At 52.9% G+C, this 26,755-nt stretch overlaps 1 protein-coding gene across 2 annotated transcripts in view; it reads right to left on the bottom strand.

Moving 5' to 3' along the window:
* Window positions 1-4,045: 4,045 nt before the first annotated feature.
* The window catches only part of LOC122368801 (serine/arginine repetitive matrix protein 2-like), a 71,855-nt gene continuing 49,145 nt past the window's right edge, over window positions 4,046-26,755 (bottom strand). Inside the window, exons 5-10 of one of the 2 annotated variants that reach the window (XM_043343049.1) lie at window positions 15,802-15,939; window positions 14,762-14,868; window positions 13,993-14,101; window positions 11,608-12,784; window positions 4,707-7,641; window positions 4,046-4,657 (exon numbers count right to left, since the gene is read on the bottom strand). In XM_043343049.1, coding sequence (XP_043198984.1) covers window positions 4,715-7,641; window positions 11,608-12,784; window positions 13,993-14,101; window positions 14,762-14,868; window positions 15,802-15,939 — 4,458 coding nt within the window. In that variant the 3' untranslated portion in view covers window positions 4,046-4,657; window positions 4,707-4,714. Of the gene's footprint in view, window positions 7,642-11,607; window positions 12,785-13,992; window positions 14,102-14,761; window positions 14,869-15,801; window positions 15,940-26,755 lie in introns of both variants that reach the window. The other variant, XM_043343047.1, reaches the window with a different exon arrangement.

The raw sequence follows: 26,755 nt of genomic DNA, 5'->3' as shown, positions 1-26,755 counted from the left end.
GTGATAGCCCTTTATACCGTATTCTATTCACATACCAAATTTCAGATCGATACCTCTTTTTTGGCCAAGTTATAGCAAAAAAATTGTAATGCTTATTGATGACGTAGGATTTTCAAACTCAATTTTTAGCAATTCTAGACCACGTACCTAGCGCCAAACAAAGATCATCAAAAGACTCGCCGTGACGAGCTGCAACGAATCAATATCCATTTTAAACAAAAATATCAATTTGGAAATTTGACCTTTTTTGACCTGACATTGACTTGACCTCCACCAGGAAGTGACTTACATAGGTAGGGGAGACTGGGGAGAAGTGGGCCATTATTTTGACGTCAACTTTGAAAAATCGCAAAAAATAGAATATTTAATATTTAAATAAATTTATTGCATTTACTGGTAAACAGTTTATTTCTACTTCATTCTTTACTGTTTTTATGCGTGTTTGTTCACGTGTTACTTCTAAAATTTAAATTTTAGGAAAGGTTGACAGTGGGGTGAACTGGGACACGTCCAGGAGAAGTGGGACAGATGATGGGGAGAACTGGGACTGGTCGAGAAATGTGATTTAAATGGAATACAATTAAAATTTGATGACCCATCAGTATCACGAAGGAGTTTTTAAAATTGACACTTAAATAAATCACCTCGATTATCTTTTTTGAATTACACTGACAGCACTGAGTATATTGGAAAATTTTCCGATGCATTTGCATGCGGGAGAACTAGGACAGGGTTAAGGCACGTTGTCCCAGTCCTCCCCAAGTCGTCATTTTTATTTCAGCTGCTCTCCCACACAAAAAGTATAACAGATAGGTACATAAAAAATGTTTCTGCATAATTAAGATGACCTAACTGATATCCAAAGGTGAACGGCCTGAACATTTCACATCGCTGAATAAGCGGCAAATTGAATTAGAGTAAAATGCCAAAAAATCACATTTTAGACCCTAACCCAATATCTCAGAGACAGGCAACCGGAAAAGGAAACCGCGTGGATGTGACGTGCTTCGACTAAATTCATGAGAAAATATGCAAAAACAAAATTGTTTGTCCAATCGGTCACTAAGATATTGAAGGTGTCCCACTTCACCCGCGTCCCAGTTATCCCCACTCTCCCCTAAACCGTTCCTGATGGTCTTATAACTAACACCATTGAGTTTGAAATGAAAAAAATGGCCATAAAACATGCATCACACAGTCTAATAGCAACATATGTATTAGGCAACTAACGCCCTATCGCTGATTTTCGATAAAATGCGTTTTAGGTACTCGATGTTATAGCGCACTCCCTAGCCCTCGCCGGACCTATTGGTTTTCATACGCGCCGGCCGAGGGGGGGAGGGGCGGGTACGACCCCCCTCGCCGTTTCGCCCCTGGTGGAGCTAACGCGTCGCGGAAAAAACGAGCGTGTGCGCCGTTACGAAACGCAGAGATTGGAACCCGATTTTAAGGTCCTAGGTTAACCGGTGACCTCTGAGGTCAGGTCAAGTGCCCCAAGGTACGGTTCAGTTTTTTGGTGAATAACTTCGCCAAAAACAGCCGCAGAGCGCCGATTTTGGTAGCATCGTGTTCGCCTCGCTCAGGCGCGTCGAATGATATACTTTTTGTTTGGGTCAGGTCAACTTAGAATGTTAACCTCAGGTCAAGGTCAGGTCAGCGCCCCCAAGTCACGAAATTGGTCGGAAGAGGTCATGTCGCATATCATTCGATTCGGCAGGTCTTCCTGAGTCCACTGGTGGCTTTCCCGACTCGCTAGCTCAATTTGATCGGGAGTTATTGACGAAAAACTAATATGCCCTTGATGACGTCATAAATGACGTCACGCAAGGTCAACATTGCAAAAATGACGCATCTAACCTTGCAAGGAGTGCATCAAATCACGATTCTGTGTGCTTGAGATAGTTGGAGATCGTTCCCGGCGCCAGAATAGCAGTTTTTATTTTTCTCCGTTGACTTACCTTTAGGGGTGAGGTCACGAAAATGACCTGACCTCATATGACGTTTATTAAAAATCCGAGATATACAAGTTGTGAGACTCGTAATGGATACTAGATCCTGCAAGTTTCATTTCCCTTTGAAAGCTCCTCTGGCAGTGAGGGCGTTGCGAAGTTGCGACATCTGAAGACCGTGCAGAGGTTCACTTATGACGTCATAAGTCAGAGACCTAACCTGACCCGAAAATGCAGTTGGTGTCAAAAGATCCGGCTTGTTACAAAGGTCAGGTATGCCACGTGGGGGCGGCGGCACCCCCACACCCCCCGGCCGGCGAGGGCTAAAAGACCCGTGACCGACGAAACATTTTATCTTTGACCTGACCTGTGACGTCATCAGTGACCCTAAGGTCAATGAAATTGGATTTTTCTCGACAAATTTGACAGGGCTTTCGAACACCGTTTGAATTTTGCCAAAGCGTCCAGCAGTGTCGGAGATACGAGGGAGGCAAAAATAGCCCCCCCCCCCCCCACCACCACCAGTTATAAACAGACCCCACCAGGCGCGGGTTAAGGCTGTGTTCTGATTAATGTTTACCTACTTTTCATGACCGCTGGTCATTGTGTTTGAACACCCTTGTCCAAACGTGCGTGAAGATAGGTACACTACCTATAGCGACGTATTCAGCGACGGATTCAGCGTCGGATTCAGAATTCGCTGAAAACACGTTATCAGGTCAAGTAGGGCACGTTGATTCCAAAAATGGACATAAAACACATTTTTAAGGTTTCAGGGTCAAATTTGAGGTCAAAAGACGGGGTACCCAATAACGTCCCGAATTATGGGCGCAAGAGGACCAAAAGTGGTCATACATGATAGCTCGTCACCGTGGGCAGACTCCTTGACCATGACCTTACTTTTGACCTTCAAGGTCAAATTTGAGGTTAAACAACGGGGTGCTTGATAACGTCTCGAATTTATGGAAGGAGGGGGTAAAAAACGGTCCCTAACGACGGCCAGCCTCGTTGGCTAGCCTCCGCTACCCTGACCGACTGGATGTTTTTTATCAGCGAACATAAGGCTGCACAGCTCATTACCAGTACCATCCAGGCAGGCTATCGATAAGATCATAGTATAGTCACAATGCATATAAATATCACCGAAAAGGAAAAAGGACCTGGATTATGGATGTTTATCGAATCGCTGTTGGAAGATAAAAATTACTTAAGCCTTATCGAAAATGTGGTTATTGACGCCGTTAAACAATATGCTGTTCCAATATACTCTGTAGAGTTTGTCGAAAATCACAAAAACTTCGATTCAGTGGAACTTACAATTGACTGTAGCTTATTTTACGAAACTTTGTTAATGCTTATCCGCAGTGAAACAGTAAAATTTTCAAAACAAAGAGCAAGAAACTTCAGAGAACAGACCTTGAATACAGGTACTGAGAAATTTCCTTTAATCTAAGAAAGACTACGCTCGCTCCGTAATAACTCACCCAAACAAAAGGTACGCTGTTAGACGCGACGAAACATGCAAAACACGATGGTGCCAAAATCGCAGCTCTGCGACCATTTTGGCGAAGTTGACCTGACGTCAGAGGTCACGGAGTTGATCTGAGACATTAAAATCAGGCGTCAGTCGCACTCGCTACGTTTTGTAACGACGATGGGGTGGGGGGCGTACCCGCCGCCCTCTTCCCCCTCTGTCGGGGCGCACGTAATTAGAAAGCGAATAGGTCCGGCTAGTGTGAAATTTTCCGTGAAAAAATTACCAATACCTATTAATCGCATGATAAAAGCCAGCCTCCCGGCCGAATAAAGCTACAAGCTAGCAAGTAACTGATCGGAAGTAGCTAAAGAGTTTCAATTATTTCCTCTTAAGAATTCTATTGGACGTGTTCCTCGACATCGATATTTGATGACTGTATCTTCCTCGACTTTCACAGTTAGGTGTTGTGAGAGCATTGCGAGAGCCAGTCTGCTAGAGGGCGCTAGTGTACATACGGGGGCGGGCGTGTGAGAGCCAGAGGGCGCCCGTTCACCGAACTTTAACGTTGTTTGCAGTAGAGCAGCGCCGAAATCCCTCGTCCGTGAAAACAATCCAAACATACACTCAGTCATTTATGTCACCAGACATCCGCCTACCACACTTACACAATGAGTTTAACTTCGACTAGTTTTGTAAGCTGCTGCTGCTCTCACAATCCACGCTCACGGATTCCCGATATAAATACACGCTTAAAACAGTGTACAAAAATACAAAACACACAATAGATTCACAAATGTCGCCACCATTTCACCAGTTTCTGTTTGCAGGAACTGACTGAAGCTATATGCATGAAAACTAAGGAACGAGTAGTGAATTAAAACCATGACAAATATCACTATCGACAGATGGGTGCTGGCAGCTGCCCAGTGGGGATTCCAGTCTCATGGAACTCGAGGTCATCCTGGGACTCATGGGACTCGAGGTCATCCTGGGACTCATGGGACTCGAGGTCATCCTGGGACTCATATGGGACTCGAGGTCTCCCGGGAGAGGCAGTCATGGTAGGCTGATGAGATCCCGCCACTCCCGAGGTCCTCTGCTGGTGACACTGCACTGTTCACCGCTCCTCGGCGAGGACGAGGGGCGAGACAGTGGCGCCGAGCTCCCGTCTGTCGGCGGCACCGGACACCTCACAGAGCAGTCTGTGAGGACCGGAGCAGTCTGTGTGCACCAGACTCCTCACAGAGCAGTCTGCGAGGACCAGAGCAGTCTGTGTGCACCAGACTCCTCACAGAGCAGTCTCCACTCTGCCGACCGGGGAGCGCCGCGGGGCGCCCTCGTCGCGCGAGCCGTCCCCAATGACAGCCGTCAGCGACTGGGAACGGAGGTACGATGGCCGCTCGCCGCCCAAACGACAGCTAAACGTTGCTGCCAGCGGACCCCGCGGCAGGCTCCTGCACTGGAACTTGTGCCGCTCGCCGCCAGGGGTCGAGGTGGCCAGCGGCGTCGGCCGCTGCACCGTGTCGCCCTCACCCAGGCTGCTGGAGCGGCGTGGCCGAGCGTCGCCGACTGGTTTGAAGCCGCTGGCAGAGTAGGGAGGCGGCGGAGACGAGGGGCTCATTCGCAGGGCCGTCTCGGGCGACGAACCCGACGAGCCAGACTCCCCCGACTCGCCGGCGAAGAGCTGACGGCGAGCCGGCGGCAGAGGCTCCTCCTCGCTCTCCGGAATCGTCGTGGCGATGACGTTTGTACGCGGCGTTCGACAGCGTCGGCTGCCAAACCGATTCTGGAAGAGCACGGCGCGTGCCGAGTTGCGAGCGTCCAGCGGGGACTGTGCCACCCCGGCCGGCGAGCGGCTCGGCGTGGCGTCCGCCGCCGCCGGCCGCAGCCGGTCCGCCGCCGACAGTCGCGGCGTCGCGCCAGTCGCCGGCGAGGAGGTGCCCTGACGCGCGATCAGCTGTTTGAACTCTGTGAGCGATGTGGGCCGGGTGAGCGGCGCCAGCGGACTGGGAGCTGGAGGACCCGAGGCGCGGCCGGCCCAGCTGGCGCGCTGGCCGCCGCTGCCGCCGGACGGTCCCGGAGGCGCGCCTGACCAGCTGCGCCGGGAGCGAGCCGCCGCCGCCGCCGGACCGGTACGCACCACGGACGGAGGAGCTGGGGCACGAGCGCCGCCCGACGCCAGAGGCTGCGGCCGGGCGAACACCGTGCGCGTGCCGTAGATGGCGTCCGTGACGGGAGCGCGCAGCGGCGCCGCACTGGCCCCGGCGACGCGCGGCGGCTTGGGAACCAGGTTGGCACGCGGCGGCGGCGTGGCGTACATGGCAGACTGGAATGGTACCGCCGCCGCCGCCGCTGTACCGCCGTCCGGAGGGCTGTACTCGAGGAAGCTGTTTGAGAAATCGGGAGGCCGTGGCGCCGTCAGCTGGCCACCTGTTTCGCCCCGAGCCCGCGGTGCGGCGCCACTGTCGTCCGACTGCGCCGATATCGAGCTGATTCCCGCCGCGCTGCCCTGACTGGTGTTGAGCGCCGGAAAATACTGCTCCATCTCGTAATAGGACGAGGAAAGCGACGCGTCCGTGAGCGGGGTGGAAGCACGTGACGATACTCCCGACGACACAGAATCGGGGCTCTCGTAGCGCACGAAACTGGAGCCTTGGCCACTGCGGAAGCCTCCCTCATCATCTGAATCATCGGCAGTTTCATCTTTCGCCTTCTTCTTCTCTCTCCGCTTCATCGGCAGCGCCCACAGCCACTTCTTTTTTAGCCTCTTGAGTTTCTGTTCGTCAGTCTTGGGCTCGTCATCGGCCTCCGAACCACTCTGGTTCGCCATCCGTCGCAGTTCCTTCTCTCTGGCTGCTGATGGACTTTTGGATCGCAGACTGGCGCGGCCAAAACTGAACGGTGAAAAGGCGCGCGGCAGTCGCGACTTGGCCTTCCCGTCAGCGGCGGCAGCGGCCGACCCCTGTCGAGCCCTGGCTACTGACTGGGCCGCGGAAGACAACTGAGCTGGCGGCGGCGTGGCCACAGCGCCGGCGGCCGGCGTCGGTTTTCTGACGCGCGCGGCCGGCGGCGCGGCGGCGGGTTCCACTGGACAGGGACCGTCACCGGATGACTGGCTGCTGTCGGTAGTGGATTCATCCAATGCTGGCACGCGCCGGCCTCCGACGCCAGGCTGAGGCGTGGAGTGGGCCGTCGGCGCCGGCAGTGTGTGCCGAGGGACGTCCTGCTGGAGAGCGCCGGTTGTCGCCTCGGGCGTCCGCCTCTGTGGAGACGGCTGGTGCTGCTCCAGTCTCTGCTGTTGCTGGAGCAGGTGTTGGCGCTGCTGCTGATACAGTTGCTGCTGCTGCTGCTGCTGCTGCTGTCGCTGTAGCTGTTGCTGCTGCTGGGCCATGCGCTGTTGATACAGCTGCTGTTGTTGCTGCTGATACTGCTGTTGTTGTTGATACTGCTGCTGCTGCTGCTGCTGCTGCTGAAGACGCTGCTGTTGCTGTTGGTACTGATACAGCTGTAGCTGCGCCGGCGGCTGTGTGACCACTGCCGGCTGGGACCGCAGCAGCGGCTGTCCCAGTGTTGGCGAGCGCAGGTTGGCCGGCAGCTGGTGCTGCAGGGCCGGCGGTGAGCCGCTCCACGACAGCCGCGGACCGGTGCTCGCCGATCGGGCCCGTCCCGGAGGAGAGACGGACCTCCGAGCGACGGCCGGGTCCGCCGGGGACAGCGAGCGGCGCCGGGGGCTCGAGCGGCCGCCGTCGACGGCATGGTGCCCAGGCAGTGGCCGCCGCTCTCCCCTCCCGAGCTCTGGCTCCTGACGGACTGGACTGGCGAGCTTTCTCGTCTCCTGCTGCTGCTGACGTTTCTGTGGTTGTTGCTGTTGCTGCCGCTGCTGTTGTTGCTGTTGCTGTTGCTGCTGCTGCTGCTGTGGTTGCCGCTGCTGCTGCTGCTGAGGCGTCCCCTCGCCACTGGGATGCCCGGTCTCCTGTCGGGCCCCTGGACGGCGCGGGTCCGGAGGCGGGCTGGGCAGGGGGCTCGGCGGCGGGCTTGGCCGACCGCCGCCAGCCGCTCGCAGACTGGCGTAGACGGCTGCTGACGTGCTGCCGTAGCGGGCAGCCACGGCACGGTCCAGGGAGCCGGTGCGGGGCGGTGGAGGCCGCGGCGCCGGCCGGGGAGCCGTCTGGGAGGAGTGTGGGGAGAGGGAGCGTCCGCGCGGAGCCCGGCTCTCTGCGGACAGACAGACACGGACGGACCGGCGTCAGAGTCGCTAGTCGCAGCCAGAGAAAACAGACAGACAGGCCAGAGAGAAACAGGTAGCAACAGACGATCAAATCGCAAATAGGGGCACCTAGACGTGCGCAGAATGTTGAATATTGAAATATATTGAAACCAAAGACGTAAATAGCAGAAAATGTGACCGAGGGGCCACATAGAGAACATGTTAATTGATTAGAAGCAACGTCGATGGTCACAATTCAAAGTCATCGTCTGTTCTCAGCACAAACACTTTCAGCATTTGACCAACACCAGCGGCTATGTTAGCATATGCACAGCATGCAATGTACATAATAAAGCGGATAGTTGCGAAAGATTAGCACGGGAAGCAAGTGCACACGAATGCGCTAGGTCACAGCCACATCACACAAGTCCAGTCGAGTAAGATCGGTCCGTCCGGCCGGCTGTCCGGGCCGGGTGCCGGGAGCCGGGAGGTAGGGGCAGGGGCATGCACAAGGCACACGGACCATGCAGGCAGTGCCGCCGGGACTGTGAACAGGGTGCAGTGTGGCAGACGCGCCGCAGTGCGCAGCGCCACACACAAGCTCAAGCGGGCACCGTCGGTGCTGACAGGCAAACTCCGAGCACAGACGAAACCACGTGTATTTGAGGTAAAGACGTGAGACACAGAGCGCACCCGGTGGAGGGGCGCGGCTCAGGAACAGTGGCGGTGGGAGACCAGCGCGGAGCGGACCGCCGGGCGCCGATGAGCATGCGGTCAGGTGAGGCGAGCGCGGCTGGAGCCGTTCGAAATGAGCGGGTGGCGACGGAGGCCGCATTCCCTGATCACTTGGAATGAGGCAGTAAGCACAACACGAGGCGTCACGCCGGGACGAAACAGCACACGAAGCGTGACTGGAATGCAGCTACAACTAGGTGCAGTCTAGTCTATAAAAGCAAGCAGATATAAAACAAGCATGTACAAAAAAGCGGAATGCCCGCACAAGTAAAAAAAAGTATACAAAACGGACGGATGCGTTTAGTTGATATCTGGCTCTTGATATTGTACGATAACGTTGGCTTGTTCGTATCTGGCACATGAGATTGTCACGAGTTAATCTATCACAGAAAAACGTTGGCACAACGTGGGCGTATTTTGATCGTGGCAATCGCTCCGGCCGACTGCCTAGTTCGCCTCTAAAGGCGCCGCGTCCGCCAAGACACGTACATTTACTCGGCCTTCTGACGTGGCAGTGTGTTCGCAGCGGTTTAGTTCATGGACTGTGCTAGGAGCACCTCACCAAATGTCCGTATCGCAACTGTCGCCCTGACGCGACAGTTGCAGCGACCGTGGCACGTCCACCTTAGCGCGGTCCTTGGCCGACTGTTTAAAAATGTCGGGATCGATAAAGAGCCGCGGGCCGCGCTGTCGCCTGAAGCGCATGACCCGCGCTGGCTCCACCTCTCGCGGCCCGCCCGTGGTGATAGCCACCACGCTGCCACCGCCGTCCGCCGCAGCGGGCGCAGGCGCGGGCGGGGGCGGGGGCGGCTGCTCGTCCGCCAGATCCATCTCCACGGCCGCCAGCGCCGCCACGCTCAGCTTGTAGCTGTTGTTGCGCTGCACCGTGGCTGTCGAGCGGGACGACTCAGAGGAACGAATTGAGTCGCGAGAGTCGTCCGCCGAACAGCGTGACTCTAACGAGTCGTCCGCAGAGCTCGGCTCGAAAAAGTCCGTCTCTAGAGGTTTACCCGGCACGACATGCGTCTCGGCGGGCGTTTCGCCCGGAGTCGCCGTGTCTTTCCGTGCCCCCGGCTGCTCAGCCCTGTCAGCCGCGGTCGCCGCCGGCTCCTCTGGTTCAGTGGTAGGTACGGGAGGCATCAGAGCCACCAGATCGGGCGTCACCCCGCCCGCTGACTCGGCGCGCGGTGGCGGCACGGCTGTCACAGTGACCCCAGCAGCGGCGGCCGGGGCCGGAGTTGAGGGTACTGTGACGGCAGCAGCCGCCGGGTTGGCAGCGGGAGCGGCGCGCTGCAGGTTAACATACGCTCCACGCACTCGACTGGACGGCCCGGCGCCAGGTTTGATCACCGGCACACTTCGGCCCAGATCCGGGTCGAGCACGCGCATCATCGAGCTAGCTGGGCTGACTGAGCGGCGCTTTCGGCCGCCGACAGCCGGCGGAGTGGCCGAGCGGGGACGCACCACGGGACACCCGCAGTCGGCAGTGGCCACCGTCACCGCCGCGGCGGCAGCCGACGGCGCGGCGGTCCCGGACGCCGGAGACGCCGAGCGCGACGAGGGACGTGAAGATGGTCGTGACGAAGGGCGTGATGAAGGTCGTGATGAAGGACGGGACGAGGGTCTGGAGGCCGGCCGAGAACCCCTCGACTCCCTGCCGGCCGCCGGGGAGGCGGACCGCAGGGTGGCCGTCCTCTCGACGGTCGCCGTGGGCCCGGAGGCAGCTGAGGATGAGGACGAGCCACGTCTCAGCGTGGCCAGGTAGTGAAGCGGCCCTGCGGACTGCAGCGCTGCCTTGGAGCCGGGCCGGCGCAGGCTGCGGAACCCCGACAGGATGCCGGCGGCGGCGCTGCGGCCCGGAGCGCTCACCACCGTGCACACTGAGGCAGGGCTGTCGGCCGTGCCTGAAGTACCCGAACTGGAGCGGGCCGAGCGACGCGAGCCGACCGATGGCGCCGGAGAGGCTGCGCGCGACGACCCGGCCGACGAGCGTCGCCCCGTCCGCTCCGGACGGATGTACATCGGCTTCTTCTCCGGGAAGCGCACCATGCCGCGTGAGTAGTCGATTTTGACGATACCGGGCAGCCTGCCGTTGATGACAGCCGTCGATTCGGCGTCGCTGCCGTCGGAGGAGCGGCCGGCGCGAGACAGGGAGGACTCCCCATCGCTGCTCAGAGCGGCGGCTGTGGAACCCGGCGACCCGCTCATCATACCTTCACCGCCACCGACAGCCACGGCGCCGTCCGTCGAACCTGTCGAGACCGACGGAGCGCCGTCCGAGCGGCCGCTTCCCCTTCCCTCCGCGCCCCCGCCCGACCCCGACGAGCCGCCGCTGTGACCGGCGTCCTCACTGAGCTCCGCCACACTGCCGAACGGTGTGGCGGGCGCCTCGCGGGCGCCGCTCGCCGGTCCGGCTGGCCAGTCCGGCTCTGGCAGACCGGCCGCCAGTGAGCCGAGCGGGCTGGCCGGAGCCTCGAGGCCGCCGCTGAGCGTCTCCACACTGTCCGTCAGCGATCCCTGCGACACCGTGTCGCTGCCGCTCAGGGAGCCCATGCTCACGTCTCTGTCGCGCTCGGCCTCGGCAGGGAGAGGTAGCTGAGGACGCTCCCCGCCGGCCGGCGCGCCGGCGCGCGGCTGACGGCGAGCCGGACGGGGTGTTACAGTGGCGCGCGCATACGCCGACGCGCCGAGCCTCAGCTCCACACAGTCGCCCGGCTCGAAGGTAGTATGTGAGAGCGCTCGGCTGGGGCCGTCCGGTGCGTCCCGGGAGCTGTATATGACCTCCCCAGCCGGGCTGAGCGTCACGCGCGCGCCCACCCGTCGGCGCTGGTCGGCGGGCCGGGACGGACGCACCGCCGCCGCGAACGGCGCCAGGTTATCCGTCGGCGCAGGGATCTCATCAACAGTGACGTACTCTAGCTCACGGCGTCGACGATTGTCCTCAGCAGGCAGTGTGAGTCGGAATACCCGCGCCAGAGCGTTATCGGCCGTCATAATCTCGATATCCTGCGCGGTGGCATACGCCTCCTCATCTGCGTCTTTAACGTGATACTGATCAGGCGCGGCTATATCCGCCCAGAGTAAATACTCTCGGTCCCTAGTGCTCTTCTGTACGATATTATACAGATTAACCCGCTCCAGCCACGGCTCGGGCTGGCGTGGAGAGTTGTTGTTGGTGCTGTCGTCGTCATTGAGCCAGTCGGCCAGTTCGACCTCGCAGTCCCAGTCCGCCCACTCACCAGACTCGGGAGGGGGCGGCGCCAGCGGCGGCGGCGCCGGCTGCACGAGCACCGTGGCGCCCGCCGGACCGCGGCCGGCCACCACCTGCAGAGTCGGCACCGGGGAGGCCGGCGGCGGCCACTCCATGCTCGTGTCGTCACCGTCGCTGGGCGGCGGCGGCGTGATGACGCACAGAGACGGAATACGGCCGCTCGTCATCTCCGTCTTGGAGCGGAAGTCCTGCTGACGCTCCGGCAGGTCCAGGTCGGACTCGGTGGGAGAACAGGAGGACTGGCGAGCGTCGGTGGCGGTGGTGGTCTCCGATGGAACCTCCGCCGCCGCAGACACATTTGACGTCGACTTCACAGGCTCATCGGCCTTCGTTTCCGCCGCTTCGGATGCCTCCGTCGCCTCAGCTGTCTCCTTCGCGTCCTTTTCTTCAGCGGTAGACTCACTGGCTGCGGTCACTGCCTCCACGTTAATCACCGTGACAACGCTCTCTCGGTTCCCGGCATCCAGACTGCTGGCGCGTGGCGGCGGCGGCGGTTTTCGCCGCATCACCACCGTACTGTCTGAGCCGCTGGTGTTGGAGGCAGTGCCGGTTCCAGTGCTTCCCCGACCCACCAGTTCATACTCGCTCTCCGGCGCCGTCCTTAGACCGCTGTCACAGTGGAAGGACGTGTAGTATCCCTCCGTGTCACACGAAAACGCCGAGCTCGTATCACCATCACCGTCCTCGGCATCAGCGTCCGGGAAGTCTGGCGTCACCGTATCATCACTGGCAAACGATACCTCCTCCAGCCTGCCGCCGTCCGACAGTCCCGAGTCCACAGGCGACGTGATGCGGCCGGGCGGCGAGTGGGGCGCTTCCTCTGCCGGCGAGGTCACCGTGCCGGAGTCTGCCGGTGACACGACCCGCTCAGAGTCGGCAGAGGTGCGGTTAGAGCCGCCGCTGCCGTGGCCAGACGAGGAAGCCTCGGAGAGGGCTGCGGCGCGCCGGCGCACGGCCGCCGCCGGGCCGACCGGCAGCGGCAGACGGGCGCGCGTTGAACGGATCAGCTCGTAGACGGGCTCTCGTTCCGGAGGGTCGAACGTGTTGGCGGCGCCCAGCTGAGGTAGTCGGCTGACGGAGGAGCTACCCTCTGCCATGGCGCGCTCGATGTCCGCGCACACCGTGTGCCTCGTGAACGACGGCTCCTGAAACAGAGAGGGTTAGGGGTCACGTAACTTAGACGACTGCTGCAACATGGAGGGGCAGGAGTCACGTGACTAGGACGAATGCCGTGACGCACAGGGTCACGTGACAAAAGAGTATCCTGTAACAAAGGGACACGTAACTAAGAAGGCTGCCGCAACACACAGGGAACAAAAATCACGTGTTTAAGACGGCTCCAGCAGCACGCGGGAGCGCGGGAGTCACGTGACTTGGCGCTGTCGACAGAGGACCGTCGGTAGGACAGAGAACGGGCGCGGCTCGAGCTCACACCATCCTCCCCGGGGAGACGCGCCTCACAGGGTGACAGTAATGGTCCTCTAAGAGAGCGCTCACATTGCGGAGAGCAAAAACACATCAACGGGGGTCCGTCAAGAGCGCCGCCAACACCAGAACACAAAGAGGCCGACAGTGAAATGACGGACAAAACCGAGTGACGACAGCTAGCCTGCAGCCGGAGGCTGCTTTCTGAGCGGAAAAACCGCGAGAGGAAACGTTAGATGTAAACGAGAGTTAGCTTGCAAAACATTGTGTATCAATTGAAACGATCAAAACCAGCGGAGAGTGATCAAGTTCAAAGCGACGTCAGAAGGTGAGCGGTAACATAGCCCGGGGATACACGTGCCGTGCCCAAGGCTATGTTTCGGTGTGCAGTCAAAACAGCCGACAGGGGGCGACGCACGGTCTTGTGCACGCCTCGGTTGCAAACGGGGGAGGGACTGAGGTGCCGAGAGGGGCGTCACGGCTCCATTGGTCAGGGCCGAACCAACACAACACAGCGGGAGCTGTTCACAAACAGGAACACCACATCAGCATTGGCAGAAAACACACCGCAAAGGAACAGTTCGACTGACGCTCGGTTACATACCACGGATCAGGGATGCTCAAAAGCAGACGCATGGATAAGTAATCACAAGTGGTTTGGGTTAACCCGTAAGTTCCGGAAATAGTTATCCAATGAATTGGGTAAAAATAGGAGGAATAAACATAACAAGAGGGCGATGCTATTAAAACACACAAACACACACTGAATACAAATGGCGAGGCGTTAACGTGAAATGAACAATGGACATACCACACAGAGTTTTGTACGCGTGATAACTTCGGGTGCCTTAACACAATACTGACGTGTCATTTCACACACCCCACACCCCCTCCCTGCCGTTTCCCCACATCCCTCGTATGTCCTCACCTGCTCGTCCTCTGCCGTGCTAAGTTCGGTGTCCACCTCCGTCTGGGTCTGCTGGTCGTCCCGACCCGTGGAGGCTGCCGTGCTCCGGGTGCCCAGCGTACCGGACGTACTGCAACACAGAGAGGGAACGGCGGTTACGAGACGTGCCCGAGAGGTGCAGGAGGGGGGAGGTAGGGAGGGGGAGGAGAGAGAGGGGAGAGAGAGGGGAGAGAGAGAGAGAGAGAGGGAGAGGGAGAGGGAGAGGGAGAGGGAGAGGGAGAGAGGAGAGAGTGAGGAGAGCTATCAAAAAGAACGAGAGGCGATAAAGAGGGAAGAAGAGAGCGGTGGGCGGAAAGGCAACGGGCAGAGACGGCAGGGCGGCAGCCAGGAGTCAGGGCGGTTGTTCAGCTGAGCTCGCAGCCTGCACAACCGGGATACACTACCCAATAGATGGCTGGTCACGCGTCTACTGATGTAACCGCGGTCCTAACAGGTCACAGCGTGTCTGACTTGGAATGCGGTGAGAGACGTCACGGAGATCACTCTCTGACATATAACCAGCTCTGCCCGCCACGAGAACACATGCACAGACTTGCCACAGGCACATACGTGCACGCACAGGCATGTATTCCACAGACACAAGGACCAAAACAAGGGACGCTGCTCATGGTCGACACTCACGTAAATATAAGCATCCAATCTCAAGGTGACAAGTAATCTAAATTAACAAGCAAATTCCAAGTGGTTTGGAGTTAGTTTCAAATCGAGCACGGCACGACTGTCCTCTCACCTGGGCAGGTCGTGACGCAGCGCCGCTTCCGCGATCTCCCGCGTGTCGCCGATCGTGTTCCGACGGTTGCGGTCGCGTCGCTTTCGTCGTCGTTTGACGTAATCGAACTGCAACGGTCGACGGCGGTACAGAGTTCAGTCGAGAGGGAGGGGAAGGGAGGGAAGGGGACACCACACCGTCACAGCACAGCACAGCATAACCTTCGCCGACTGCACACAAATGCCGACAAAAAAAAAATGCATGTCCCATCCACGAGTTCACCGACACCTGGGGACGAGGGCTCCATTACCGACACCGCGACTGGTCCATCCAGCCGCTCCACACAACAGGAATCCTACACAGTACACCTCCATCTGACCTGTCGGTGACCCAACCAGCGGCAGAAGCGGCTCAGAGGACCACTGGTAACAGGGGCCAACGTTAGTGGGCGGGACAGAGCACAGGGCAGCTTAGAATAACCTGACACTGGTTATCATCACAGTAAGGTAAATACGCAGCTGACAGGTGTACTTACACCGTGATGTCATCTGCTACTATTTAACAGACGACGCATTACCATAAGTAATTCATTATGCATACAGCGTAGCAGCAGTGCGACATAGCCCAGTGTGTCTGTACTCTGTATGCCGGCAATGTGACTCACTAGCGGGGAAGGTCGGGAAAGCAGTATCCATGATCCAAGTGTCCTACCCTAATATAGGTGCCGTACCAATGCACCGATATACTTTTTTAGGCGATGCGATATCGACACTGGGCAATACCAACTCCACAAGCTACAGCAGTCTCCATGGAGACTTATATGCTTATATGCATATAAGGCATCTCGCTTTGAGGTAACTCAGGTTTCAGCACAGGGGTAGGTCAACTGTGGAACTTCCACGGTCCACCAATAAACATGTAACTCAATTGAAGCGCTTCAAACACCTGACACGCATGCTAGGTACCGAGACAGTGCCTAGACTCTGCAAAAGACACTGCTTCCTCACAGTGCAACGATACACGACAGCCAGTCTGTAACAATATCCCCGCTCAATACTCACGTGCACAAGTGACTGTCGGAACTTGACGAGCCGCTGGAACCCGGTGCCGGTGACGTCCACGGGGACCACCTCGGCAGTGAACCGCTGGGCGCGCGCCTCCGTCACCCGCTCCGGCGGCGGCAGCTGGTACAGGGCTCCCTGTGGAACGGAGAGGGTAGTCAGGTCACCGGGTCACAACATAGTTTATACGAGGGCAGATCAGTTAAGGTCAGATTAGTCCACTAGTAAGATAGACGCTAGCAGAGCGCACAGGACACTCACCAGTTTCTTGCGGAGCATTGCCATCAGCTCTTTTGGAGCGCACCGTCGAAATTTATCAGCCTGAAAGGCGCAGGGTCCACACTCCGCAGTGCACACAGTATGACTGGAGTGGTGGTCTGAACACGACCTGCACCATGCCGACCGGCGGGCACGGACTGCCTGCTGCCTGTACGTGTACGTGCCACCACACAGAGTGTGCTCACAGAGAGGGTTGGACGGGACAGGGGGCGGGTCGGGTGGGTGGCAGGACTCGATCATGTGGGTGCTGATAGGATTCACTTATGGGAACTGGGTGGGTCCCATTGCAACAGTTGGCGCTGGTCAGGGTAAGACGGACGAGTTCTGGTGAGATTCAACAGTGATGGTTCATATCAACTCACTTCAAACCAACCACTACGCATTCCGCATGAGTAGCTTTCTGAGCTCAGCTCAAACTAGCCTGTTTATGTGCTACATCGCTATATCTTACACCTCAGCCCAGCCCCAGCCAGCCCAGCTCTCTCTACACCTCAGCCCTAGGCAGCCCACCTCTCGTTGGTCTCGGCACGGCTCCGTCACATAAACAAACGATGGCGTGATGGTGGATAGCACAGAACCACCCGCCCCGAGGACGGCTAGCGGACAGTCCAGGGGGGGGGGGTCGCCGTCTACCCCCACCCCTCATCTCCACTTCAGTGGTTTACATGATCACTGATCAGTGATCGGTCTATCTTACCACCCCTGACGACCTATTGAATATGACAGCCCACAATCGACTGTGACAGGACACAGTGCCCTCAGTTCCTCTGATCAGCTGATGAGCGCTTCCAGCACCCCGCTACGGCCATGACCCACCGCCGTTCTGCACACTGCAGCCTAAACACCGCGCTGCAACTCATGTTTATTGACTTCACGGGGCCGCGGCGAGAACAGGCCGGCCGTGTCACGGCTGATTTAATCCAAACAAGGCGGTCCGCCGGGCTGCTGATCTAACGGGCACGGAATGTGTTCCCGTGCCCTTTAAAGGGAACCAGGGATCGCTGGGGCGTGCCAGAGATGGACATTCTGTTTGAACGGGAGGTTATCTAGGAGATGGTACTCGTTGGAAGAGGTTAGTTCAATGGGCATCAGCGGGCTGCACCTTTGTTGGGATAGACTGGGGAGAAAAGCTGACTGAGGAAAGGAGAGAAGGATGCATGGACGCCATGCATTGAGCAATGAAGCATAAAAGACGTGGAGGCCAGGAGAAAATAACGCAGCCATGGTCAGGATATACGGTATGGGAGACTTGGGTCACCAGGCCAACTCTAATACGCATCTATAACTTGCGTATAATCGTACCATCATATCTAATTAATGACGTTTAAAGGGACCATCCCACCTTAACATTAGTTTTGAGTTGAGATAGCCAAGTTTGCGGCCAGGCTCAGAAACCACCATTTATCCTGGTCGCAACCCCCGCAGCTTTATGGTGTTCAAGAAATTTCTTCCCTTTACTTGCAGGGTGGGACCAGCTTAGTCCCTATCTCTTAACCATTAGCGGTTTTTTGATGACGTCAGCAGTCATTTCAACGCCCGCCATTCCTTGAACCCGAGTTTTGCTGACCTTGAGCTCCCTTTTTTATCAACGTGAAATCCGTCGTCGGCGCTGAGAAAGCCTATTGCTTTTCATTTTAATTTGAATATTAGAAGATACCCACCACTGGAACTTGGACTGATATTAGGGGAGAGCGGGGAGAGTTGTATCATGTCCAAGTTGTATCAGGGCGATTTGTGCCAAACTTATCCAATGGATGGCGCTCGCGACACGACCAGCCGACGAGGTTTTCCGGGCGCCATCTTTATCTGTTCTGTCTTGTGGCTGAGTGGACGCGTCTCGAGGTGAGAGCCGATTTTATGTTTTTTTAATGTCATTCTAAAAAAATAAGTTGCAAGCAAATGTGTGTTCAGGGCATTTAGATGTGCACGAATTTGAAAGATCTCCGTAGCGGTGGTGAGGGTAGGTTCTAAGGCTGCGTGAGTGAAAACGGATTTCTCCAGCTGTCCGCTGTTTTTTGAGGACGAGGATGTTTTTTTCCAAGATGGCGGCTAGGTACATGTTGTATCAGAGCCGGGTGGGGTATGTTGTAACATGTATGTATGTATGTACCTATGTATGGGTATGTTGCTTTTGATCGCGAAAGCTGAGCCCTGGCTCGCGTTTGTAGGTAGCTAGTCAATGCTCGTTCCATTTCGGCACAATGTGTTGGCTTCTTTGCTCTTAACGGGCCACTTTTGCGTCTAGTCTGTTGATGTTTCGTTCGGATTGCATTGACCTAAGTTTGGTCTAATAAAGTGAAGCCTTTGAGCATACCTATACATTGTATTAACCCCATTTAATGTTGTTGTTATGTTCAAAACCAGTAGCAAGCACACTCCCTGAAACGTGAAATAGTGATACAAATTACCCCACCATGTGATACAACTCACCCAAGCCATGGGGCAAGTTGTATCAAAAACATTGTTCTATTCGGGAGACCGTAGAAGAAAAACTGGTAGAGGCAGCGGAAAAGTTACTTTGCACAAAAAAGCAGAAGAATCGAGGAAGGGGATAGTATGGAAATAATGAGTTTATCACGGATAGTTACGAGGTTTTGGGTCTCGGAGTAAAAACTGATACAACCCACCCCACTCTCCCCTATACCAAGGCCGAAGGTGATCAAGCTGCCAGGGGCGTAGGATCCTATACAGTTGGGGGGGCTTCAGCCCCCCCAACTGGCTGGTCAGCCCCCCCAACTTGCCAGTCAGCCCCCCCAACATTTTAACCCGCGCCCTGCTGGGGGTCCTGGATTTCCACGCCCTGCTGGGGGGGGGGGGTGTTTGAACACCCCCCCCCCTTCTAACTCAGCTCCTGGGCCACGTAGCGATACGCCGAAGGCGGCGTTCAAAAGAGCGTCAAAAATAATGAGGAAATCACTTCGGTCAATTTTTTGGTCAGGTCAAAGGTCAGGTCACCAGAGGTCATTGAAGGCAAAATTTCGCCGATTTCCAGGTCGAATGTCGACAATTTCCAAGAAGCCAACGCATAACTCGGGAACCAATAGAGCTACAGCGCCGCGGAAGAGCGCATTCGATAGCCCTATTAACGCCCTTTCTGAGTAATGTTCTCAGATTTGACCTAATGTCAACGGTTTTGCCTGCAGGGGGCAAAAACTGCAAAAATAACCGATTTTTTCGGAAACAGTTTTTCTGCAATAACTTTTGACCCAAGCCTTGTACGAGCTTACTTTTACCGGCATCGTGTTCCTCTCGTCAAGACGCATCGAATGAACTATAACTTGACCCTGAAAGGTCAACTTGAAAATTTGACCTCAGGTCAAGGTCATGACCTGACCGGAAAGGGTCATGTTGCATATCAGTCGATCCGTATCGTCGAGCTGAACACATCTAAGGCGTTTTCATCGCTCTAGCATGCCTCTATCAAAAGTTATTTGCGAAAAACTGTTAGATACCATTCGTGACCTAAGATGACCTTAGGGCATAAACAGGGGTCACGGACACCATTTTCATGTTCAGTGTGTCTAAACCACTTGTAATTCAGTGTTTGGGAGTGTTTATAATGTCTTTCGTCCAAAAGAGGCGCATTTCAATTTTCTCCCATTGACTTATAATGGGGAGGTCGCAAAATTGACCTGACCTTAGGTCATCGATATCAAAATTCTTAGATATACATTTTGTACATGCTATTGCTTTTAGCAATCTCTGAAAGTTTCAAAGCAATCGGTCACTCGGTGTAGCTCTGACAGACATTGAAACTTTTTATGAGGTGAGGTCACTTCAAGTGACCTGGTGACCTGACCTTGAATGACCTTGGTCTGAAATTTTCACAACATGTGTAGAATTGATGTATGATAAGGTGTACCAAAAACGGCGGCGCTCCGCGCCGCCGTTTTTGAGATATTCGCGAAAAACCACAAGGGGGGGTGTTCAAACACCCCCCCAGCAGGGCGCGGGTTAAAATATGGACAAATCAAAGAAAGCTCAACTTGGCAAGGTTAAATGGCACTATTTTGGGGAGTAGTAAAGCAGGCGTCACACTTCTTTTTGCAACCAAGGAGAGACACTGTAGGTTAGGCTGTAGGTTGTAGGTTTTAGGTTTTAGGTGGTAGGTTTTAGGTTGTAGGTTGCAGGTTTTTGGTTGTAGGTTGTAGGTGAAGTTAGGTCAGGTTTGGTTAGGTTTGGTTTGGTTTGGTCCGATTAGAAGGCATCTCTGGAGTCTGGGTATAGCGCCTCTCTGCTTTACGACTACCCAATTTTGGCCTTAGAACTAACTGGGGGCCTTGAAAATGTGCATTGCAATGGAGGGAATAAATTTAATTTATAAAATGACATTCGAGTCATAAGAAAGAACATACTAGCAAAACAAATCCAGGAAGGTACACACACATAAAAATCAACTGTGGTTTTAGCAAGCCGGAGGCCCTTTGCAGAGATGAGGTCCTCTGTAGAGAGGAGGCCCCCTGTAAAGACTAGAGAGGAGGCCCTCAAGGATGCCCTCTGAAAGGGATAGACCCTCAGTAGAGAGATGTCCTCTGTAGAGAGGAGGCCTTCTGTAGTTGAGAGGCCCTGTGAAAAGAGGAGGCCCACAGTACAGCGGTGGTCCTCTGTAGAGAGGAGGCCCTCTGTTTTTTTTTTTTGCAAATTGTACGCACAGGTCAATACGAGATCGTGACTGTAATTACACCAACCGTGTCAAATTGAATCGGAATTCATATGTGCACTGTGGAGTGTGAAGGAACTCCGGCTTGTACTACCATGCTAAAAGAGTTGTAAAATGTGTGATTTTGAGCTTTGTTTTGACAAATGCTCTTGCAAATTTTCTCGGCGCTCCGCGCCTCCGATTTTTACACCAATCAATAAGAAAGATCGTGACTGTAATAACACCAACAATGTCAAATTGAACCAAAATTCATATGTGTACTGTTAAGGAACTCCGGCTACTAGCATGCTAAAAGGGTCATATATTTTGTGTTTTAGAGCTGTGTTTTGACAAATGTTTTTTTTTTTGCAAATTTTCGCCGCGCTTCGCGCCGCCTTTTCATAAACAGGTACATACCTATTAATAAGAGAGATCGCTGCTGTATGCTTCTAATGCATTAGGCTAAAAGTGCGGTAACATTATTAACTTCTGGGTTTTTCAGTCGGTCGATACGTCCCCCCCCCCCCCCCAGTGAGAAATCCGTGGCGACGCACTTGTATAGGTGAATTTAACTAAAACTACTGAGCCGAGTGACTTATAACGATAAAGCTTCATCTTAGAAACGACGGAGACAAAATGCCTTTCGATCTCGACATACTCGCTCCCCTCCCCCGGTCGTCAGAATTCATCCATCAGAACCGTCATGTCGGCCGACCTGTAACCCCCCCCCCCACACACACACACACACAAAACGTTCGCCTAGATGCTCCCTTGCCCTCTGTAGAGAGGAGGCCCCCTGTAGAGAGGAGGCGTCCCGGGATCCTCGCCCCCCCCCCCCCCTGGCCAAATCCTAGGTATGTACGTGCCTGCAATTGTTTCTTGCATTTTGGGAGTATTCGTGTGGATACACGACCTACAACTTTAAAAATAAAATTATGCTTCCAATGATATGCAGAATGCGGGAGTTTTGTGAAATACTACAACAGAAATTGTTCTGTGACGGTCCTGTAGCTTTACCGATCACGATCGCCTACTTTGTCGATACCGCTATCGTGGCCCTAGAAGTAGTCGAGGTGGTCCCTGTAACAGCCAAAAGGGAGCCATTAAACAGTCTACAATCTTTAGGTACACAAAAACTTGACTCTTCCGAAATGAAGTGGGTGATTGGTGAAAAAAAAAATGAGTACCTAGATTTTAGGAAAGTGAGGGTCCCTCTAAGGAGCCCCTTAAACAGTTTGCCAAACTAGGGGATAGGAATCTAAATACTGAATCAATCAATAAATTGAATCTCTCATCAGCCTTAACCCGCGCCCCGTTGGGGTCTGCCGAGCAACGCGCCCTGCTGGGGGGGGGGGGGGCAATTTGGCCCCCTGCCCCCCCAAGATCTCGAGAACCACGCAACCTAGCGACCAGCAGCAAACGGCTTTGGATAGCCCCAACAGGGAACTACCTTGTGACCCAATTTCATTGACCTAGGTCAAACCGATGACGTTACAGGTCAGATCAAATGTCGAATTTTCACCATTTACAGGCATTTCAAGAAATGCGTTGTAAAATCGAGTAAAGTGCATTTCATTGAAAATCACCGATGGGGTAGGCATTGTTTGTCAAACACATGTTTTGCTATTTAATGTCACTGATACCAGGTCAGGTCACAGAGGTCAGGTCACTGAGGGTCACAATATGAAAGTATCATGTGATGCATGTTTTATGGTCCATTTTATATGCCAAATGCGATTTTGTGGGTCAGGCAGCCTTTGGGGTCAGTTCAGATTATGTTCTGGTCAAGGTCAGGTCAAGGTCAGGTCAAGGTCAAGGTCAGGTCAAGGTCAAGGTCAGGTCAAATATTTAAGTTGATATTTTTGCATACAATGGGTATCTATTCGATGCAGCTCGTCACGGGGAGTTCAATGGTGGTCTTTGTTTTGCGCTATGTGCTCTAGAATTGCCAAAAATTGAGGTAAAAAATTTGAGGTCATCAATTTTGAACAGTTTTTTTTTCGCTATAACTTGACCAAAAAAGAGGTATCGATCTAAAATTGGTATGCAGATAGAAGAGCGCAGGGAATATCACATATATTCCGGTTTGTTCGAAAGTCAAAAAACTTTTGGTTTTTTTCGTTTTTTAAAATCAACTTTTAGAATTTTGGGGATCAAAATCCCACAATTTTTAAAATCCGAGATAGCAGATTTGTAGCGCAGTCTTTTCTCTACATGACCATATAAGGAACTTTGCTTGCTTAGTAACTGTAGCTTTTGTGAGCGTTTCAAGATTTCATGTTTTTTGCTCATTTTTGCTCGAACATGACCTCAGTTTGACCTCAATAACTCCTGACCTAAGGTGACCTAGGACTTGCAATTTTGTGTGAAGGTGTCAAATTGATGCCCGATAAGGTACAAAAAATTTGGCGGCGCGCAGCGCCGCCGTTTTCTTGTTATTCAAAAAAACGCACGGGGGGCAAATTGACCCCCAGCGGGGCGAGGGTTAAAGGGACCCTCCCACCTTCAAAAAAGTTAATGAATTGGCATGAAAGTGATGTCGCTTGGTTCAGAAAGAGCAAAAATGAATATCTACCAAATTTCATCGAAAAATATTCACCGGTTTTCAAGATATTAGACTTTTACTTTTGTTTACTTTTTGGGATCTCCGCTGTTCCTAGCGACTTTATTTGAAAGTGCGGCATTTGTTGCGCGCAAAGCAGCATATACCACCGCGTGCTGCCAAACGTTTTAGTAAAAGATTTAAAAATCGTTAGATCTCCGCTGACGTCACAAATTCTAAGGGGGCATACCAATGCATTAGCCCCTTAGAATCCGAAAACTGCAAGTTTGAAATTCCATATCTCCGAATTAAAGCATTTTTCGATGTTGTGAATGCCCAAACCGGTATTTTCAGGCCATGGCCACCAATTTGGCTATCTCAACTCAAAACTAATGTTAAGGTGGGAGGGTCCCTTTAAGTATAAGAAGAGCATACCTATACTGTTTTAGTGGCATCATTTTGCATTTGAAAAGAGCGGGAACATACACTGCATAAATGTGGACATGTGGTTGTAAAACGTTGAGCCGGAATATAAATACCTACGCCTTATTTTATAAGCCTGAACTTGGATCAAGGGGTAGAGATTAAGTCATATCACTCAAGTCATAGACCCGCTTTTCACCACCACGGTCCAAGCTCCCCCCCCCCCCGGTCAACACCTTTTCCACCGCTGGTTTTTCCCTCCCCCCCCCCCCGTCAGCACCTTTCGTCGCCGCCCCCACCGGCGTCCGTGGCTCAGCCCCCCCAACCTATTTTGCGATCCTACACCCCTGCAAGCTGCCTGCTATATCTGGAGCTTGGTGTTCAACTTCAACATGGAATAAAAAACAAAATATCAAAGCAAACTGGATATGGTACTGCAAGTTAATTAAAGTCCAAAGAAATTTGAAGAGCTGACAATTGACATTAATTCTTTTCCTGCAAGGTTTCCATATGGAGATCACAGTCACACCATGAAGAAATATTTTTGATGTTAACAGTTGAAAGGGGATTTATCTTCCAGTTTTGACAAAAGACGCTGCTGACTGTCTTTGGAAAAGGATGTCGGCATGAGGTGCAATTGTGCTTGTGAAGTGGTTATAACTGGTCTTTTCACAGTATTAAATTAAATGTGCCATTGCAGCCAAGTGTGTTATCATGTAAGGTAAAATCAAAACTACAATGTTGGTTTTACGAGCATTGAGAAGGCTGGTAGGTAACACCTGCCTGTGCTCGTAAATCATGCTGCCAGAGTATTCTAAATTAATTTTATCATACACTTTTGTTGTCCAGAATGGTTGCACTATTGTTTGGTATCATATTATTCCATGTAAATATGGTAGTGTAAAGTCCGACCAACATGTTACCAGATTTGAAGCTGTTACGTTACCTAAGTACCTACCTGTTTTTTACTGGCGTGGTGAATGTCACCTGGATTTTGTTTTGAGGTGCAGACCTAGTAACTCTGACTACATGGGTTTGAAGCTATTATCTATTCTGTTTTTACTGGCCTGGTGAATGGCGACTGATGTTGTCCGTGGATGGCACTGAAACAAATTTTGAGTGTTTTGTACAGTGTTTTAATACAATGCTGAGGACTGAAAGTTGTCTTGTTTAGAGTGGTGAAAGTTCAGGATATGCCAGCCACCATGGTGGGTCAGAGTTAAATGTGTTGCAGTCAGTTCGGCTTCGGCAAGCACACGGATGGGCATACGCATCAAGACCTGCTCTGCCATACTTTCAGCCAATTTTACCTAGGTAAGTCTTTTCTTTTTTCTGCCAAAAGCTATGACATTGTGAATTTCAGCACTGTGGCCTGTGTGTAGCTTTCAGGAAAGCAATTCTAAATAAAGCTCTGATAAAGTGCAAAATCAGCAATGCAGCCCTCTATTACATTTTCTACAACATCTTACTTGTTCCTTGCATGGAGAGAAAAATGCAATGTTATGAATTCGTTTATTCACATAATTTGACAAGCATGCAGTTACCTGCTACTATCACTGCACAAAACAGAGCAGAAAACATCAGTTGATCAAACACAAGACATAACAGAAGTTTACAACATAGGGCTGCCGAACCTGCTTCCTCCCACCACAGTTGATGCCATTTCCTAGCCTGGCTTGATGTGAGCACTGAATAGCTGCTTTGTCTAATTACAGCTCACTACCATTCAACTTAAACTACTCTCTTTAAAGTAAGAGTGAGAGCGTTCAGTGTTCATAGCAGCTCGACAGACGACAGACAACAAACATCTTGACAAACCAACCAGTATTTGATTTGGCTAATGATTTATGTGCTTGTTGTATCATGGCCAAACTACTTTAACAGCAATAATCCCTGTTTCATCTTGATCTTGCTTTTATTTCCATTTGAACTCAGATCTTGAAACAATCATCTGAAGTGATATCAGATACTGGCTTCTGTTTCTCTTGAAAGCAAGTTAAAACAACAATGGTAAACTAAGGCAGGAGATGTGAGTTGTGGCAGTAGATTTTTGATTCAACATATGTCAACCTTATATTGCTTGAGACCTCTGTGACAGACAAACAAATATTTATAGTTTTTTGATAGTTTGGATTCTTGGCTTGATTTAGCAGATCAGCTGTGAACCTTGACTTTGAAATCACATAAATGTCATGGTACCCGAACGAATCCTCGCATGACATTTCTTCGTAGCACAATTTTTCGTCCGCATTTCTTCGTCTACAAATCTTCGTCGGTGCATTTATTTGTCCCTCAATGCTTACTCTTGCATATATTTGCGTTGAAGAAGAAATGCGAGCCGATTTTCATATACCCTGGTGCGAGACAAAGTAATGCGATAGGTACGAATAAATGCCCTGACGAAGATTTGCAGACGAAGAATTGCGATACGAAGAAATGCCATAAGAATTCAAATTGTCCTGGAATCCTTTATTGGCCATCATATATTGACCTTGATAAGATAAACGCATCATTCGCGCAATATTTGTCGCACTTTGATACCAAACTATTGCTTCCAAATGCCGACGTAAAGAAAACCTTTATGTGACGTCATGGAAACAGCGGATTTCCCAAAAAGTAAACAAAAATAAAAGTCTTATATCTCGAAAACGGGTGAATATTTTCCGGTAAAATTTGGTAGATGTTCATTTTCGCTCTTTGTGATTCACGCTACATCACTTTTATGCCAATTCATTAACTTTTTTGAAGGTGGGAGGGTCCCTTTAAAATTGACGCAAAACTGACACGGAAAATTGCACGCTATGGATGGTCCAACTACATTCATGTGACAGCATTGCTAGTTTCAAGGGGAAACATTCGGCGGCCATCGCACCATGCCAGCGTCGTACCGGAAAAGTACATCAGCCGTCAGCTTGTAGCGTCAATTTACCTATCGCCCCCAGGCCCCAGCGCGCGTCTAATACCTCAATCCGCATTCCATCCAGGCAACTTCCTCTCCTTTCTTTCCCTCTGACAAGACTACTTGCAAATAAGATTCTGTGTGTCCTGCAACAGGTGATGTAACAGGACAA

Source organism: Amphibalanus amphitrite, unplaced genomic scaffold, assembly GCF_019059575.1.
Source record: "Amphibalanus amphitrite isolate SeventyFive unplaced genomic scaffold, NRLGWU_Aamphi_draft 000976F_arrow, whole genome shotgun sequence".
Taxonomy (NCBI): domain Eukaryota; kingdom Metazoa; phylum Arthropoda; class Thecostraca; order Balanomorpha; family Balanidae; genus Amphibalanus; species Amphibalanus amphitrite.
This window is presented reverse-complemented; position numbering and strand designations above follow the sequence as displayed.